At 38.4% G+C, this 20,540-nt stretch overlaps 1 protein-coding gene across 1 annotated transcript; it reads left to right on the forward strand.

The window, feature by feature from the left end:
* Nucleotides 1–15,632: 15,632 nt before the first annotated feature.
* Nucleotides 15,633–16,442, forward strand: LOC101608644 (olfactory receptor 2D3). Its single transcript, XM_004650908.2, has one exon. The coding sequence runs from the start codon at nucleotides 15,633–15,635 to the stop codon at nucleotides 16,440–16,442; it is 810 nt and encodes a 269-aa protein (XP_004650965.2).
* The last annotated feature ends 4,098 nt before the right edge of the window (nucleotides 16,443–20,540 follow it).

The following is a 20,540-nucleotide window of genomic DNA, read 5'->3' on the forward strand; positions in this document are numbered from 1 at the left end:
AGATACCATGACAACAGAATCCCCATGTTAAACCTCCAGCTTGCCGGGTTCCTATTCATCTTAAACAGCCCCATTCCCCTACAATGAGCCCATCATCATTGCTCCAGACCTTCCGTCATCTATGATCTACTCCCATAGTTGAAAACCTCCTTTGGGAGCCATATCCCTTCCATTCTGTGTCTATTGGGAGCCATATCTCTTTCATTCTGTGTCTATTATACCAACATAATGTTTAGTTCATTTACTTAATAAATAAAAATGATTGAATCACTTACTTGAGGAGAGTTATTAAAGAAGCTTGCCAGTATCCCTGGAGAGACTTGAAAGAATCTGTGAGCAGTAATCAAAATTTCACAGCACTTTTCCAGAAGGGAGGGTAATTTAAAATATAAATCTTAAGGTCCAATGCTGGAGTTGAGATAGTAATCCTTTATTTATAAGCAAAAATGCCTCAAAATGTCTTAAATACCCAAATGTATAGCTACAAAGGAAACCAGTTAAATAAAAATACAATTAACACAAGATAGTTTTATAAACAACTTGTGAATAGTAATATATTAGTGTTAGCAATATAAGAAAGACAATGTGTCATTATTAACATGGTAATTTTTAAATATAGTGGTGGATCTAAAAAATACCATTTCAAATAATTATAACTTTAAATATTTGGAGATATCTTTAACAACTGCAATGTAATATAAAAATACTTATGAGTTCTGTTGTGAACAAAGTCATAGGTATTTCTAATGTTGGTATGACTTGGTTACCTATCTATAAGCTAGAAAAGAAATGCCAAATTTCACTTAAAGGGGAGGAAATGTATAGCTTCAGCATTTCACATTCAAATTGAAGAACACTTTGAATTGAAAAATAAACTGGGCTATAGGAATTTCCCTTCAAAAAAAATTAAGACACTTTTAGGCAGTATCTATGAAGCACTCTTTGCTCAAGCTGGAGTATGGAAGTTCAGCCACAAGATCGCTGTAAGAAGCCAGAAGCCCTGGCTGGCCTCTGCAGTGGCAGCACTCTAATACTAAGTAGGAGGCAGAGGCAGGAGAATTTCCCAGAAGCTCAGAGTGAGGGCAGCAAGAACAACAAATGGGAAACCCTGCCTTAAATGAGGGGAGGAGAACAGGTGAAGACCTACCCAAAAGTTGTCCTCTGACAAAACATACGTGTGCCCAGATGAGGGAAAGGATGGTACCAACATGTGTTGTTTACATACTAAGTGTGTCCATAGCTAATAAAAACAAACTTTAAAAAGGTAATGCATATCTAGTAACAGTTTTAGCATCTAGAAGGGTTTATGAGCCAAAGTGACACAAGATTTGAACTCATAATTGGCCATAAAGAACTTTGGGACGTGGCATCGGGGAGAAAACTCCAGTGCACTTAGGTTAGCTGTTTGGTGCTTTTAGCTGCATATTCACTTTGTAGCAAGAAGTTCTAAAGCAAATGGCCTGGTCCAAAACATGCATTACTGCGTTATGTAATTTTCTGGTTGCTCTGGCAAAATAATTGACCAAAACAACTTAAAGAAGCAGTGCTAGGGTACAGCCCATTATGGTGAAGAAGTTGTGGGAGCTGGAGTGTGAGTCATCAGGCCACACTGCATCCACAATCAAGGAGAGAGAGAGAGAGAGAGAGAGAGAGAGAGAGAGAGAGAGAGAGAGAGAGAGAGAGAGAGAGAGAGAGAGAGAGAGAGAGAGGGAGAGAGAGGTGCTGGTGCTCAGCTGATTATCTCTTTTATTCAGCCAGAGATACCAGCCTATAGAATGGTACCACCTATGTTCAGATTAGGTCTTCCCTCCTCAGTTAAACCACAGGCAGACATGTGTTTCCATGATGGTTCTAAGTCCAGCCAATTTGGCAATGAAAATTAACCACCTCCACTATTCATGTGACAAAAGCTCATCTTAAATCTTTTCTACCTTCACCTATAGCAAGTTGTACACTGAAAAATTTCCCTCCTTATCTTTCCCTGCTCCCCATCTTGTAACCCCTTCACAATAGATATATTCACACAAACACATGCATTTGCACACACCTAGTAGCTATGTTAGTCAGACACACAAGGGTGTCATCAGCTTTAGTTACTACCCTCTGTAACAGATCTTAACAGATTGCACTAAGAATATTTGTCTTCCTCTTTGACCATAAGATGTTCAAAGGCAGGAACTCCATTTGAATCATCTTCATTCACAGCAAGTATGATCAATTCAGGTAAATAATAAGCACAGAGCATGTGTTTCTTGAACTGATTTGACCTGAGCTAAATTATCAGAAGACAGAGAAGTGTTTATGACTTGAAGATGGATATGATTTGATTTGTCCAATGATAAGGCTCTCATGGATTTTGGGATTGCCTTAGAATTCACACCCCCAAACCTCCCTCATTGTCTTTAAAAATACTATTCTCTGGCACTAGTGCAGAAGAGAAAATGTTCACCAAGATGACTGAAAACTTGCCCCACGGTCAAGCACACAATTAGAAAATTATTTTCACTGTAAGCTTTTCTGATGTTTCATTCTGTGCATTTACAGATTTTATAGAAATGTGTGAGTTCATTTCTTTAAAGATAAATTATATCACTGTATATAGAATAGGATCAAAGGAGTTACAGAAACTTTATACTGTCTAACATGTATTTTGGGCAATCAAGTACTAAATTTTTCTTCTGACTGTAAGATGTGTTATGTTTAATATCACTTATTCTTTATCCTCCCTATTCACTGTCCTCCCAACCTAGCTTAACAGAGGCATACTCACATATGCACAGGCACGTGCACACATGCCTTCATGTATACAGCACAGATATACACCCAGAACTAAAGTAGACTCCATAAGATGAGGACCAGGATTCTTCTTCACTGGGAATTTTATGTTTTACTTGTAGTTGGATAAAGTAGAACCACTGTGAAAAGAAACCTTGGCTAGACCGATTTCAGAAAGTTAGACTCAATAATAAAATTATTTTAACAAAATCTATGCACTTATAAAAACCAAATCTAAGTAAAACCAATTCACTCCCAATGTGTCTCAGTTTTTCCCTCTTGGTTTACCTCATGGTTTTACCCTACTAAGCTTGCCAAAATATTCTGTTCCAAAGGCCAAAAAAAAAAAAGAAGGATTAAATTAGTATGCCAATGACAGTAAATTCATCCATTCTTAAGGGAAAAAGCACTGCAGGGGCATTGGTTACAGCACGGGCAAAGCAGAGACATTAGGCAACTTGTCACAAAGACAGAGAAAATCTTGGAAATTAAGATCCAGGCAAGGCAGGAAGGGAGATACTTACATCTCTCATATCTTCCTGCTCCATCCAAAGTTCTTTCTTTGACTTTAGGATATGTTATACAATAGTCATTCCACTTAAATGAGGTGAAGTATGGGAAATGAAGACACTAGAAGCAGTCTCTGGAGTAGTTAATGCACTCAGGAGAATTTTGAATCATTAGTGTAGATCCTTGGCTGTGTTTCCTCTCAGAAATATCCCAAAGGACTATAAGGAGGACGAAAAAATGATATATAGTTAGCACTCCCATCTTGTTTACCTGCTCTTCTTAAATATCTTCTTTGAGGAAACATTGTGTTTTAATAAGTATTTGGTTTCTACAAGACAATTCCTAAGTTGAAACCCTACTCTACCATATATTCTGTGATTCTAAGAAAGTTCATCATTTTCAAAATGTGAAGGTGATATGCCCCAGAAAACATTAAACAAGAGTGGTTAATATAATATTTGCATATAGTAAAAGTTCAATAAATTATTATCTACTATAATCAGGGATAGAGGATTGAGATTAGTTGAATTTTGACAGATAAAGTATGTTTATTATCATTCCGGAAATTTATTATGCATTGGCAAAACCCTGAATTGTCCAAATGAGGGGCTTAAAAATCAAACATTCCCCTTTGAAACTCACTCTTCATCATATGTCCTCCCCCTCTCAATCATTCTCTCTTTTATTTTAATGTCATGATCTTTTCTTCCTATTATGATAGTCTTGTGTAGGTAGTGTCAGGCACTGTGGGGTCATGGATATTCAGGCCATTTTGTGTCTGGAGAAGCACATTGTAAGGAGTCCTGCCCTTCCTTTGGGACTGACATTCTTTCTGCCACCTCTTCTGCAATGGACCCTGAGCTATGGAAGGTGTAATAGAGATATTTCAGTGCTGAGCACTCCTCTGTCACTTCTTCTTAGCATGGTAGTGCCTTCTGAGTCACCACACGGTCACTGCCATCTGAAAAGAGAAGGTTCTCTAACAAAAAGTGAGAGTAGCACTAATATATGGGTATGACCATTAAGAGAAATGCTTACTGGGCAGTTGGATGAGCACAGTATATACTTTCAGCCAGACAGCAGCAGATATTACACTCCTAGGGCTCATGACTTCTCCTGTTGTAGGTTTTCAGTATGAGGGATATATTCCCTCCCATGGAGTGGGCCTCCAAATTAGAGGGCAGTTGGTTTCCCCACTACGGACATGCCACTATCGCATCAGCTGTCCAAATATAAGGCTTGCAGTGTCCATTGTTGGTTATCTTCACTAGTGATTTCTCTCTCTCTCTCATTGAACTGTATGTAGCATGGCTTTTTCCTGCTTTCTGTCAGCTGATCAACATGGAGGAAGTTTTCAGCTCAGCAGGGTTTCTCAGTGACCTTGCAGACAAAGTGTGTGGAATCTTCAGCAATAGGGTCTTATCATCTATTCCTGGTGGGAAACCAAGGGCCTTGGCAATGACCTAGGTAATGTTTTGGGGCATCAGGGACCTCCCTGGCCAACAACTCACTGGAAGGTATCCCATCCCTGGCATCGAAAGTTTTCTAGTAACAATCTATGGCTCCTGTATGCTCCATTGTCCAGAAAAATAGGGTTCCATATGATTTATTTATATCTCTTAGATTTTGATTAGCCCTCCCTTTACCTTTCCTTACTCAGTCTCTTCCCCTGACTTCATTTAGGCCTTTTTACCCCATTAATTTGTTCTTCTACATATATGAGTTTTCTTCCTACTCACACAGAAATCCAGTCATTTGTAGCTAGGATCCACATTTGAGAGAGAACATGTGATGTTTGGTTTTCTGGGCCTGCATTACCTTGCTTAGTATAATTCTTTCGTGATCTATCCATTTTCTTGTAAATTTCAGAACTTCACTTTTCTTTACCACTGAGTAGAACTCCATTGTTGCACTCTTCAAAATAGTTAGGAAATGGAATCAGCCTAGATTCCCTCAACTGATGAGTGGATAATGAAGATGCGGCACATTTACACAGTCTATGTCTTTTGACTGGAGAATTTAGATAATTAATATTCAAATTCATTATAGAAATACGTGTGTTAATTTTGTTGATTTTGTAGTGTTTGGTGATTTACTGTGCTTCACTTGTTTAGTCACTATTCTAGCATCATTTAATTCTTTCCTGTGGCCTCATGGATGTATTTTTTATTTCTCCTTAGTCTGAAGTATCCTTTCAATTATCTTCCATATTGTTGATTTGGTAGCCATGATTTCTTTCAGTCTTTTATGATGAAAGTTTTTCTTTTTCCTTCAATTAGGACAGATAGTTTTGCTGAATATATTATTCTATTTTGACAGTTTGTTACCTTTCAGAGCTTTAAATAATCATTCATAGCCTTTGTGGCTTTTAAATTTTCTATTAAGAAATCTGCTATTATTATCATAGCTTTCAGTATACTTTTAAAACAATAGTTTCATTATATTTATTTTCATGAGAAGGACAGAGATTATGTGTGTGCTGGGGCTTCTTGCAGGTCCAAACAAACTCCAGATGCAGGCATCACTTTGTGCATCTGGCTTTATGTGGGTACTGGGAAATCAAACTCATGCCAGCAGGTTTTGCAAGCAAGCACCTTAAATCATTGATCTATCCCCACAGCTCTCAATATACTTTTGTTCTATGTGCATTCTTTAGTGTTTTGACTATGATAGGACATTGATAGATTCTTTTTTGGCCTTGTCCATTTTGTACTTTTAGTGCCTTCTATACCTGGATGAGCATCCCTTCCAATGGATTTGGAAATTTTTCTGGTAGGAATTTGTTGAAAATGTTTTCTGTGCTGTTAGCATGAACTTTTTATCCTCCTTCTATGCCTGTAATTTATAGTTTTGGTCTTTTCATAATGTCCCATATTTTTCAAATGCTCTGTTCATATTTTCTTATTATTCTTTGTTGTTGGCTGAATGTCCCAATTCCTCTACCTTATCTTCAATCTCTGATATTATGTCTTCCACTCAATCCTTTTTATTGGTAAGACTTCCAACAGAGCTATTTATTTGGTTTATTGAATATTTTTATTTTTAGTATTTCTCTTTACTGGATTTCATTTTACTAATATTGACTTCCTTCACTCAGATGTTAGTTTCTCTTGGAATTAAGTCAGTAGTTTATTTGGGTCTGCTTTGATGTCATTAAACATTATAATCATTCTTCTGAATCCTTTATCTAAGGTTCCATATGTTTTACTCTCATTGCAGGCCTAAATTACTATGGAATTAGTAATTTGGGAGGAGTCATGTCACATTGTTTTTTCACATTTCTTGTGTTTATGCATTGAAACCTTCTCATTTTGGATTAGGTTGGATTTTTTAAAAATTTTTTATTAACATTTTCCATGATTATAAAATATATCCCATGGTAATTCCCTCCCTCCCCACCCCCACTGGATTTTTTTTTAAATAAATAACCAGTGGAAGTTTTTGCTACATTTACAAGGGACTAGGTTGTAGTAGGGTTGAGGTGTCATTTTCTGTCCATCAACCATATCAAAGGCACCACACTCAATCTTCAGTGCTCCCCTCAGAGTAGAATACCATTTGCTCATTACAGTTTTGACAATTTTTCCTTTCCTTTTCTAGTGTTTTTTTTTTGTATGTACATCAGTTGAGAATGTGTCGTGTGAGGTGCACACATGTGTGAATACTTACATGTGTATGTTATGCATGTGTGTATTGCAGATGTGTGTGCCCCATACACGTGTTTGAAGGCTAAGGGAGAGCATCAGGTGTTCCCTACATTACTCATCTGCTCATCATGTTTTCTTGAAATGGAGCTTGACATTTTTGTGAGTTCCAGTGATTCTCTATTTTGCAAATAAGTTGGGGTATAGATCTGTGAGGACATACACAGCTGTTTAGGTGGGCACTGGGGAATTGAACTTAGATGCCCTCTAAGACTCTAAGACCCCTCTAAGACTCCCTCTAGCCTTTACACTTGCACAGGAAATATCATTTCTGCTGAGCCATCTCTTCAATCCTCCAGTGTTGCCTCTTTTGAGATTCCTTCCTGGGCTCTCAGAAGCCTGTCAAAATCTTGATGTTCTTTTGCATGGTTGGGTCACAGACATTAGTCACAGGTCTAGGCAGTTCCTATTCTGAGAATTTGGTTGAAGTGTTGACCTCACGTCTGTGTGGTCCTCCCGATGATGGCTGTACTGCTTGTACTCTGTGTCTATGTTCCCTTGCAGATTTGGCTCTAACAAGGTTCACATCTCACAGTTCTGCTGCAAAACTTCTTTCCTGCAGTCTAAGGGCAGATGCCAATATATAGTCCTGTGACACTTGTTCTGAGTTTCCTAAGAGAAAGTATGGAGCTGTCAACCTGTCAAGTAAGCAGGAGCCTTTTAAAATGGCACCTTGCTGCTCCAACTGAGTACCAAGGAGAGAGGGTTTTCCTGCATCTCTCCTCCATCTGCTATTGCTACATGCAACTTTGTATCCCTTCCTAGTTCTGCTTGAAGGTCTATTTCCTTAGAATAAAGTGCTGGTTTTCTTGCTTTTTCTCTTAAGCATAGCTGTAATCCCTCCTTTCGTAACCTGCCAATTTCTCTGGGACACTAAAATAAGATGTGGATATAAATAAGCAAATATAAATCACACATGCATACATAGCCAGAAAGGACTTTGGAACCACCTCAATAATCGTCATGACTTTGTAAATCCCTGAGCATATATCTGCTGATATTGTGAGCATTGTTTGATATGATTTGGAAGCGGTGAATGAGTTAGCCTATAAAACACAAAATGCTCCAGGGTACTGTTGGAAAGGATGGAAAAGTAATGAAGTTCAGGGCTCTCAAAGCTCTAGGGAATGCCCTGTTTATGTAACTCTCAGGACCTCATCTTCAAACATTTTCTCAAAGGAAAATATTCAGAAGTGACACCTAGGAGAATTGGAGCTCAAACTTCAAATGAAGTAAAGCAGAAAGATTCAGAATGAAGTCAATCCCACACGATCAGTGCAGGCTTTGGGAGGAATGACTCTGCAACCAGTGCTGCCCTTCAAGTGTGGATGTGCAGACTACTCAAGGCTCTCTCCCACTGATCCTTGGTCCTTGGCACTGATGACAATCCCAGCACTGTTTCTGTCTCATGTCTGTTCCAAGGTGAGAGAGCGGAGGCTGCTAATGGACCTCAACCTTTAGGATTCTGTAGAATCCATTGAGTATTGGGGTAAGTGTGGTATATGAAAAGATGATTCTTGTGATTTGTACCCATACCAAATATTTTTGTTTCCTTGCTAGAATCACAGACAAAAATTTTCTCCTACTTTTCTCCAGAATCCCAACCAGAAAATCCAAACCCAGCCCTCTTCCTTCGGGGAGGAAGCTGATTCCAGAGGCATCACTGAGGCTGCATCCTCTTATTTCCCTTTCATGGGAAAAGCAGCTTTGCCTGATTCTCACCCCCGCCCCCAACCCTCTGTTATCAGCCTTTGAGTTTCCATTGTTTCACTCATATCCCTATATGGATGGTCACTGAGTAAGTGAAGAACTGAAAGGACACGAGGCTTATTACTTTCAGGACCTCCATCATGAGATTGTCCCACGTAAGTATTGTTCTGAGTGTAGATATGAATGAACCAACACAGCTTCCTTCAATCCCTCAAGTGACCCCACACACTAGCTCAACTCATTTTCTTCATACATATCCTGCATGCTGGGCTCTTGCATTACTCAGCCTTGGCCAGTTTTGAGTGGCTCAGTATCAACCCAGACTGTGATGGTGAAAGATTTGGTGGCCATCAGGTTTCCATAGAAAAGAATATGAAAATTTTGTGTGTTTCTTGAACCGTTGTATATTGTATGAGACTTTATGACATTTTGAATAAATACATGTAGCTTGTGATATGTGCATGGAAAAGTCTTATATATGTAACTATGTGTCAACATGACAATAACTTTTGACAAAGCTATCTGCAGGCAGACATGATGATGGACAGCAGAGATGATGAGACAAATGCAAGATGAGGGAAACCTAAGAGACTTAGCGAGTTTTATGAGAGAGAAAGGCTAGCGGGAAGACACCATTGATACAATGCTATGAAGGCCCAAAAGACAAAAGTATTTATCGTGTGTCATTTCAGTGTAGGACAAATATCCAGGTTTTCAGGTCTCTTCTTACTAGAAAGAGAATACCTTCTCTTTCTGCTGTTTTTTTCTCCAAGTATCCGGGTTTCTGTTGTCTATGCTCAGATTCCCTTTCATTTCTCACAACTTCTATTCTCTTCCCTCTATTTTCTTTCCTCTTTTTTCTGTTCCTCATTTTCTCTCCAACAATGGACAGAGATACCACTGTTGATTTACTTAGAAAAGTTGACAGTTATATGAAATCTTCTGAGAGTGAAGGGAAAAATATCCCTGACCTTCCCTGGAATATAAATTATACTTTATTCCACTTGATTTCACTCCCTCTAATTCATTATTCTCCTTGCCTGTTTGGAATATTAAAGTACATTTGCCCATGTACAACTATGTACATGAGCATTAATGATGTATAAAGTCTACATTCATTTTTTTTCAAGGTGGGGGTCTCACTCTAGCTAGCTCAGGCTGACCTGGACGTCACTATGTAGTCTCAGGGTGGCCTCAAACTCATGGCGATCCTCCTACCTCTGCCTCCTGAGTGCTGGGATTAAAGGTGTGCGCCACCACACCTGGCCTTAAAATCTACGTTCTTTATTATATTGCACCTTATCCATAATTTTGCTCCAGATTACTTCAGTAATCTCTGGTCAAAGAATATGCTCTATGTGATTTCAATACCATGTTGTTGAGATCTGATATATTGCCTGGCATATATAGTCAATACCTGGTGAACATTCTCTTTGCATCTGATAAGAATATATCATTTGATAAAACATACAGTAAGTGGAGTTGCTAGTATTGTTCAAATCTCCCTCATCAGAAGTGTTGAACTTTTTTATTTGTATGTTTCTTTTTGGGCTCGGGTCTCACTCTAGCCCAGAGTGACCTGAATCTTACTCTGCAGTTTCAGGCTGGCCTTGAACTTACAGAGCTCCTCCTACCTCTGCCTCCAGAATGCTGGGATTAAAGGTGTGCACCACTACATTGAACTTTTTACATAAGTGAATTTCTAATTATTCTCTCAAGTCTATCAGTTTTTCTTTGTATATTTTGAGATTCCATTATTCAGTAAAATCATATTAAGTACAGTTTGGGCTTGTAAATAATGATGTCATTCTGAGATGTACCTCCTTATTTGTGGTAATATTCACTATGAAGTTTAGTTTTGTCTGATATGCTATAATCATTCCAGTTTTCTTATGACTAGTTTTCCTGGAATATTTTTTGCACTATTTTACTTTTACTCTACTTTTTATATTTAAAATGCACTTATGATATACAAAGTATTATGTGATCTCTCTTCTTCATTCAAACTGAAAAATCTCTGCTTTTAACTAAAATTAGAATGCTCATTTACTTTCCATGTAATAAACACAGAATAGGGTTTGTTTTGTCCTATTATTTGCTTCAGTTTTTCCACTTGTTCTGTGCTCTTTTCAGTCTCTTTGTTGCCTTCTTAATTGACAATTTTATTTGATTTTCACTCTCATTCTTGTCCTTTATTCTAATGGCTACTCTGAATGTTATAATATGCATAGCAACTCATGACAGTGTATTATTCAAATCTGTCTCTCCACATCAATTCATCACTAGTAGTCTTCAGTGACAGTTCTTGATACCAGTTGGTTGAAATTCCAAAACCTTGTAGCCTCCTATGTGGCCCCAAATATTGCTGTTGGCTTAGGATTCTTAACCTACGTATGGAGGACTTAACATCTGACCAAGGCTTGTATGAAGCCCTGGAGCCTCCCTCTGCACCCTCCCCATCTGTGGTACTTACCTCCATGGTTTCACTACCAATTATGAATCGGACTCTGGAGCTTAGCCAGGTCATTATGCTCCACTTGAACTCCACCTCTGGGCACTTCAGTCCTGGCTGTGTGCCCAGGCATAAAACTAGCCTGATTTCAGGACACATTTTGCTTATTTCATTACTATATGGCATTATCTTCTGAGTTGGTATTCTAAACATTATGGAATTTTAATTTCTTTTAGTTGAGGGCTTGTCCTTTCCCAAGTTACTTAAGTGAAATCAGAAGCTAAGCAGTGACTTTGGTTTAGAGTATCCTCAAATAAGAGCTGCTTAGGCTTTCAAATTTTTACATTTTCCCTATGTTGATAATTATGGCCCTTTCAAGTGTTAAAATATTAAGAAGAAAATTTTAGTATACCTATAATCCCAGTATCCAGCACTAATGCTCAGAATCTTGGATGTTTTCTTCCATTTTTTTCTGTGCATATTGAAAATATAGGTTAGCTTTAGTCCCTAAACAATAGAAATATTGCTTTAGTAAGTCCCAGTAGGAGGTGACTGCCACTCAAGTTATTAATGATGGTAATGATTATTATGTGTAGGATACACAGGAAACAGTAATGCTGAGATAACACCTAGACAACCAGAAAAGGGAAAAAAGTGAAAAAACAGGCATTACATTGATGCTAACAATGATATGTTCCTGAGATCAGAGAACTTATTTTCTGTGGAGTTAGAATGATAAAGGTGTGAACAGAAGTGGTTCTTTGGCTAGAATTTTTCATTAATTTTGCCAATTAGGGTTCTTCTATTATTAGTATTCTCATAGCATTCTTTTTGCTATTGTAGTTCCATTTACTTGCTTTCAAGTAAATACTAGATATGAACTTTTGAGTCCTATATTTTTCTATTAATGTAGCATAAAAAGAACTTTCCTTTTCAGGAAATTATTTCTCTAACTTAAATACTGCACAGTATTTCATAATTTAATACAACTTGTATTTCATAGTTAATCCTCTAATATGTGCTATTTATATAATTTTTATTTTTATTAAAATATTTAATTTATTTGCAATCAAAGAGAGACAGAGAGAGAATAACTGGATGTGCCAGAGCCTCCTGACACTGCAGATGCATGTGCCATTCTGTGTATCTGACTTTACATAGGCACTGGGAATCAAACCTAGGCTGTCAAATCTTGCAAACATGCACCCTTAACAGCTGAGTCATCTCTTCGACTCTCATTTTTTTATTATATAATCCAATATGCATATTTATCTTTTAAGCATTTTTCACTGATTTTAAAATATATTTGGGGCTGGAAAGATGTATCACTAGTTAAGGTGTTTGCCTGCAAAGCCCAACAACCCAGGGTCAGTTTCCCAGTATCCACATAAAGCTAGATGCACAAAGTAACACATGCATTTGGAGTTCATTTGCAGTGGCTGGAGGCCCTAATGTACCCATTCTCTCTCTCTCTCTCTCTCCTCTTTCCCTCTATCTCTTCTTTCTCTTGGTTTTTGCAAATAAATTAGTAAAATATGTTTTATAATGGAGTTCTAGAAGCAGATTTAGGAATCAGGATAATGCTTTATGATATTAGATGATGTTAGGACTAGGAGACTCAGCATCTCCTACTACTTCAGTTTTGGTCATTCACCCTTAGAATTCTGTGTTTTAAATAAATGATAAATAATAAAAATGAGGCATTATTTCTTCTTTGTTCAGCTTTTCATCAATGCTCTTCAAGTTTAGAGCTATTATGATAACCCAGACTTAAAGAACTTTGCCTAGCAAAATGTCATTTGGAAACCTTTACATCTCTTATAGTTTAAATCTACATTATGTCATTCTATTACCAAAGTGATTCCTGGTGATTATCCACAAAGTGGTGACTAGTATACCTGGTCATAGTTCAAGATTGAGGAAAAAGGACAAGTAAGTTGACTAAGGGATTTAATTCAACTCACCTGTCCAGTCCCACAAAGAAAAGGAAATAGAAACATTCTTACCACTTTAAATCACAATGATATATATGTATGAAAACATTATAATGAAAACCATTATGCTACATGCTAAAAATAGTAATTATAAAAAGGTCGTTTCCAAAAAATAGCACAGTAACTTTCCACACTAGAAAACAATCAACAGCCTAGACTTTTATAACCATTCCCTTTCTTATAGGGAAGGACTAGTAAAATGCAGATTTCTCTCTACCTTGTGCTATTGAGAGCCAGATTAACACATAAACATTTGGAAAAATTAGTGCTTGTACCTACTCATATTTACAAGTATGTCTTTTTCATTGAATACTTATTCTACAGCTAATAAATTTTGCCATTTATTGTGGGATTTTATAAACAACCTCTACAGCTCTATGCCTGTTTCCTTATCTACCAGGCAAGATTAGTAGCATCTATCATGTTATTAATAAGGAAAAGTGAAACAGGACTACTGCTCCTCTACAACAGAGAGAAGGAAGAATATGTCTGGGGTGCAGGAGACACTTTGGGGCCCCTCTTAGTATTACCACGTCCTGTCATCAAGGTCAATGGGCACCAACAACTATCAATCAAGACAGGGTGATAAATGGCCCAGACAATTCAGGAATGAAGGTTGAGTCACCCCTCCAAGTCAAGAAACAAAATGTGCTGAGTTGCTTGCTGTACATGGAGGAAATATACAATAGGTAGTAGAAGAAAATAGTTAAATACCAGCTGAAGGCCACTAGACCAGTTACAGAAATGAGGATCAGAATTGCCACAAGTCTTTTTGCCCTATTTTGTTGAGTTTTGTGTATATATGCTCAAATATTAAGATACTTTTGTTTTCCTCTATTTTTCTACTATGTAATTAATGTTCACTGAGATAATATTAGTAGCTAAGTGTTGTTAAATTTATATTTAAATTATTGGATATTAGGCAGTAAACATTCCTCAAATGCTTTTGACAAGTTGTTTGGGGTAGGATGTTCATGTGTTTCCAGTTGTACATGGGATAGTTACATCATGTTAGGCAGATTTATGAGCCTTGTTATTGTTGTCATTTTGGAATTAAACATGACAAAACAGATATGACTTGGTGTCAAGTTCACAAGGGGTGGACTTGTGATGGTTGTGTCATCAAGTTGATCCACTTAGAAATCAAGTATTAGGCATGCCTCTGTGGGTCTGTGAGGGTGTTCCCAAGATTAACTGGGGACAGAAGCCCTTACTTCAGTGTGAGTGAACCTCTTGTGATGCACTTACATACAAAGAAGCTCTGAGAGGACACAGCTCATTTTCCCTTTGCTGCCCACGCTGCTCCCTGGTATGTGCTTTAGATCTGGCAGCTCTCACTCTTCACTCATGTGTGCCTCTGCCCTGTTTTGACTATCTTTCCTGGACATTGGAACTGAGTTTCATAAGCCTTTCAACGAGGACTGAAGACTAGTGGATTCCCCAGAATCCTCCAGGCCTTCAGTGCCAGATTAGGATTGCTTCAGCCTCTAGCTGTGTGGACTGAGCAGCTACCATGTTCCTCAACACTGAAGCCTTCAGACAACTATTGTTGAACTGCCCAGCTTGTATCCTGTAAGCCAATCCAACAAATCCCTTCTATAAGATAAATTCATTGTGTTGGTTCTGTTCCTCTAGAGAATCCTAATAACATCTTTCAATTTATATCATAAACTCAGTTTATATTTTTATTTCTTCGTGGTTTCAAGTCTTTTCCAGTCTAGATATCATGAAAATTTTCATTTTTGACATTTTTAAATTTTTGATATTTTTCTTTAATACTAATAGGGTAGTCTTTGTGATATGCTATGAATTTAAATTTTAACCTAGGAAAAATTGTTGTTTTTCAGGAGTTCAAATTAAGTTTGATACCTGAAATTTATTTCATGTTCTGAGAGTGTATGGTATTATATTGTATGTACTATTTTGAACAGTTGCAGGTGCAATTCCTGCATGGCAACAGTCTTGGTACATACACATGGTCATTTCCTAACTCCATGTATATGACCAGTTAGGAAAATCCATGTCATATCACAACTAATCAAGGAGACTTTAAAGTATATCATTTTTTATCTATTAAAAGATGGGGCCAAAAATAAAAAAGAACATTTAGCCAGGCATGGTGGCACACACCTTTTAGTGCCAGCACTCGGGAGGCAGAGGTAGGAGGATTTTTGTGAGTTTGAGGCCAGCCTGGGACTACAGAGTGAGTTCCAGGTCAGCCTGGGCTAGACTGAGACCCTGCCTTAAAACAAACAGGAAAACTTTGAAAATTATGAGGTTTATGCAAAGTATAACCAAATAATCAGAACAAAAAAATCAGATTATTGTCAACTAGGACAAATTAGATAGAAACATTTTAAACCTAGGAATATTAAACTAGATGTCAGTTTTGACATGACATTTCCCTTCTAGAGGACTTAATGTCATCATCAAACCATGCTGAGTTCTCTTTGTTTGTGGCAAACAGGTAAACAAGCATAACTCCCAATGGGACCAGAAAACGAAACCTCTGTAGAGGAGTTTTTGTTACTTGGTCTTTCACAGGACACACGGACTCAAATCCTTCTGTTTCTTGTTTTTCTCGTCATTTATCTTCTGACGATACTTGGAAACCTGCTCATCATCATCCTCACCTTCGCGGACTCCCGACTTCATACCCCCATGTACTTTTTCCTTAGAAATCTCTCTTTCACAGATCTCTGCCTCTCTACAAGTGTTGTCCCTCAAGCGTTGTTCCACTTCTTGGCACAAAGGAAAACTATTTCTTTTCTAGGATGTGTGATGCAGGTAACTGTCTCCCTGTTGATGGGGTGTTCAGAGTGTGCACTGCTGGCGGTGATGTCCTATGACCGGTACATGGCTGTGTGTAAGCCTCTGCACTACTCCACCATCATGACCCAACAAGTATGTCTCCAGTTGGCCTTAGGGTCCTGGGCCAGTGGGGCCTTAGTGGCTCTGGTAGATATGTCAGTTGCCTTCAGTCTTCCCTACAGGGGGCAGATTGTAGTCAGTCACTACTTTTGTGAACTTCCTGCCCTTTTGAAAGTGGCTTCAGTAGACACTTACAGCACAGAAATGGCCATCTTTGCAATGGGCGTGGTGATCCTGCTGGCACCTGTCTCCCTCGTCCTCATCTCCTACTGGAATATCATCTCCACCGTGATCCAGATGCAGTCTGGAGAGGGGAGGCTCAAGGTCTTCTCCACCTGTGGGTCTCATCTCATTGTTGTTGTCCTCTTCTATGGGTCTGCAATCTTTAACTACATGCAGCCAAACTCCAAGACCAAAAAGGCATAGGATAAGATTGCATCTGTGTTCTATATAGTGGTGAATCCAATGCTGAACCCCATTATTTATAGCCTGAGGAACAAGGATGTCAAAAGTGCTCTTAGGAAACTAGCTGGAAGAAAATCCTTCTCTCAGAGGAGGTGAACTATCGGTCTGAGATTTAAAGCTATGATAGCATCCTTGAGAAAGGAGGATTCTGATAGGCAGTGTGGAATTAGATTGTTTCAGGAAGAATCATGAAAGGGGAAGAATACTTAATGAAAATGTGGTTACTCCAAACCAGAACACAGCAAAGAAAAGGCTTACAATTAATGCTACACGGTGGATTTGGCTGCCATGGATGTGTTGTCAGCATGAGCACAGCCAGGCCTGGTGACACAGACCTGTGATCCCAGCCAACTGGGAGCCTGAAGCATAAGGACTGAAAGCTCAAGGCCAGCCTGGAAAACTCAGTGAGATCTTGTCTCATAAAAAAAGTAATAAAGAAGACTGGGGATACAACTTACTGATAGAGCACTTGTCTAGCACACATGGGGCCCTTGGTTAAATCCCTGCCACTGAGAAGGAAGAAAGGAAGATCAATGACAAATTGAACTTAGGAAGTATTAGCCACATTATCCTAAAATGATCTTAATATGAATCACATACATGATTCTAACATCAAAGACACTTCAAATGTGGAGGATTTTGTCATAAATGGCTTGGAATAAACTTTAATTAAAAGAATCAAAGTATCTGGAAGAGTCTTCAGTATTGGAGCCATTTATATTTGTAAAATGTACCACTATTACTAATAGTGGTAATAAAAACACTAGGGCTGGAGAGAATGCTTAGTGGTTAAGGCGCTTGCCTGCTAAGCCTAAGAACTCATGTTCAATTCTCCAAGCCCCTCATAATCCAGACACACAAGATGATGCAAGCCCAGAAGTCATACATGCAGACTAGGTGGCATACGTACCTGGAGTTCGGTTACAGTGTATGAAGGCCCAAGCATGCCAGTTCTCTCTCTCTCTCTCTCTCACTCTCTCACATTATAAAAAGGCCAGTCTATTGGGCTTGCCTACAAAAAAACAAAATTATGCTAAGAAATTTCTAGTTTGTTATATTTTTTCCCAAATTTGCAGAAGACAATCTAAAATAATTGGTTCAAATACCATATAAGTATGAACTACCAGAGTATAAAAGGAACTTCACAACCATCAAATCTAATCATAAATTGAGGCATAAACTACACCATCATCCATCTACTGACCAACATTCCTCAGGAGTGTTATAGCTCTCCACTCTTTTAGATCATCCTTGGTCACATATATACTAATGGTTTCTACTGTCAGAAAGATTGAAAGATTGTTCCCATATAAACTCAAAATCAAATTTCTTTAAATTTCAACCCAGCTTTCCATGTTTTACTAGTAAACAATTTTCATTATTCTATACCACAAGTGTGTAAATTATTTTCTCTTCCCAAGTGCTATAGTCAGCCCCACATTACTGGAATGAAATCCCAAACAGGTACAGTTTAATGGGGGAAAGGGATATATTTTTAAGTCTACAATTCCAGGGGGAAGTTCCATCAGTGGTATAGGAAGCTGCTTCCATACATTCAAATAGAGAAAAAAAACTGCAGCAAGCAAACTCTGAAAGCAACAAGCACAAATGGACACCAAACAGCAAGAAACTGGCAGCAAGCGGCAGGGCTCTGCGTATCGTGTTGCTGGGAGTCAGATCCATACCCAAATACACCTGAAGGATGAACCCCAGGAGGCACCCCAAGTGATACCACTTCTAGGCAGGTGGCTGGAAATCCAAGTTTTAAGCTTTAACAAAACACCTGCTACCACATTCCACTCCTGACCCCTAATAGTCTCATGAGCATCTTACATTGTAAATTGCATTTAGTCCAACATCAAGGGTCCCAATCTTTACCAATTTAAGATTATTCAAAAGCCCCAAATCTAATCTGAGATTTAAGACTGTCTCTTAATTGTGTCTGTAAAATTAAACAAGTTACATACTTTTAACATATAATGGCACAGAGTAAACATCCCCATCACTATAAGGCATATCAAGGACGGACTGGACCATTGCAAAATCAATAATAATCTGGATTTTCCAGTTCTACCCCTGCAGCTGGGCTGAGTAGCTGTGGAAAAGTTCTATCCTGAGCACAAGCACTATACAGCTGCTCTTGAACAATACTGGTATATCCAAAACATCCTTTAGTCTCTCTTGCAAATCAGTTCTTCAGAAAATTGAAGAGAAATTAGAATTTTAGAAATTAGAGCTCCCCAATCCTATCCACTTCCATGGACGTAAGTGCCAGTATCCCACACCTCACAATGGCCCTGATACTCTAGAATGAACAGTTCCAGAGTCCATGCAGTTTCCATAAACCATCATTCCAAATTAACTGGATGCGAGTGAGCCACTTCTCGCAGTCATCCAAACTCCTGTGGTCATATTTGGAGAGGATTCTAAGTCTCATGTTCAGAGTGTTGCATAGTAACCATGCTATAGTCTCTGTGGGATCCAGGTACCTTAGACTTCCAATTGGCTTGGCCAAAGAAGTAACTCTTCTCAGGAAAGAGCTATGAAGAAGTTTTAACTTCTTGCTCCTTTAATGTAGTATTGGGCTCCTATTTCAGCTATCTTGTCCAACTCTGGTGAATAAGATATAATGTGTTTTAATGCACATTTTTTTGGGGGGGGGATTTACAGTCCTTTTAAAATAACTTGGACTGTACCACAATGTGCCTAATCTAATCTAGGTTATGATGATCAGTAACACCCCTCAAACATATATATTAGTTGAGGTGATATAAATAAAGAGAGAGAAAAATTAGATGAATTTGATGACTTTGGCCTCTGGTTATCACCTACATGAGATCTACCTCACTGAAAGGAGGACACATATGAAAATAGAAGCAAAAGGTGTGTGACTTTTACAGAGAGAACTCTCATCTTGAAAGTGATGGATGGACTAAGATATAACTGGGAAAGTTGAATTCTTTTTTTATTATTATTATTTTAATTTTAGATTCCCTGGTCACTCTTTTCCCTTGAAGACTTTATCTCCTCTCTTAGTCCACTCTTTCTAACATATTCTTCCTGTTCAGAGACCTTTTAGGCAATAAGTTTTGAGATGGCTTTATGTAGAAATTGATAGCTGAAATGCTGAGAGAACAATTTGCCCATTTGTCCACCAAAAGAGATCCTAGTGGACCTTCTCCACATTACCAATAGAAAGCCACCCGCTTCTAACAACTACCCATCCTGCCTTGGAGATAGGTGGGAATGAAGGGAAATAAAGCTTCAAACAAAAATGTGTATAGGGCTGGAGAGATGGCTTAGCAGTTAAGTGCATGCCTGTGAAGCCTAAGGACCCCGGTTCGAGGCTCAACTCCCCAGGACCCATGTTAGCCAGAGGCACAAGGGGGCGCACGCGTCTGGAATTCTTTGCAGTGGCTGGAGGCCCTGGCGCGCCCATTCTCTCTCTGTCTGCCTCTTTCTCTCTCTGTCTGTTGCTCTCAAATAAATAAATAAATACACAACAACAAAAAAATGGGTATAAATATCCAGAAATCATAAAAAGAGGATATAGGAGTAATGGTCCTTCATTTCATGTTTAAGCTAATACAGTGAAATACTGACAGCAATGAGTGATGTGATTCTTTCCCAGTGGTCAGAGTCAGAGGCTAGATTCACATCACAGAATTGTTCTGATGAGGACATAACAGCCGTTTACCAGTCGATGGCAAAATTCACAATGTCACTAGCCCAAGATACAACCTCCAGCCAATTCATTTATTTGCCTCATTGGGTGGGTGAAAAAACATGTGTCAAACTTCCTGAGATTCCCTGCCCCATGTGGAAAAATAGACCCAAACCAAAACCTTCCTTACTATCCGCAACCCCCAACCCACACCATTTACCAGGCACTGGAAAACAGTGATATATGAGATATGATCTTGTACATTGCACAGTCTTTATTGATTTGTTGATTCACGTGGGTTTTACATGCATATAAAAGATCTGTCACATCTGAGACCAGTGTCAGCTTGTGGAACATGAGACACTGTGTGATACCCAAGAAATTAATGGAAAAGT

The sequence above is a fragment of the Jaculus jaculus genome, chromosome 3 (genome assembly GCF_020740685.1).
Source record: "Jaculus jaculus isolate mJacJac1 chromosome 3, mJacJac1.mat.Y.cur, whole genome shotgun sequence".
NCBI lineage: Eukaryota > Metazoa > Chordata > Mammalia > Rodentia > Dipodidae > Jaculus > Jaculus jaculus.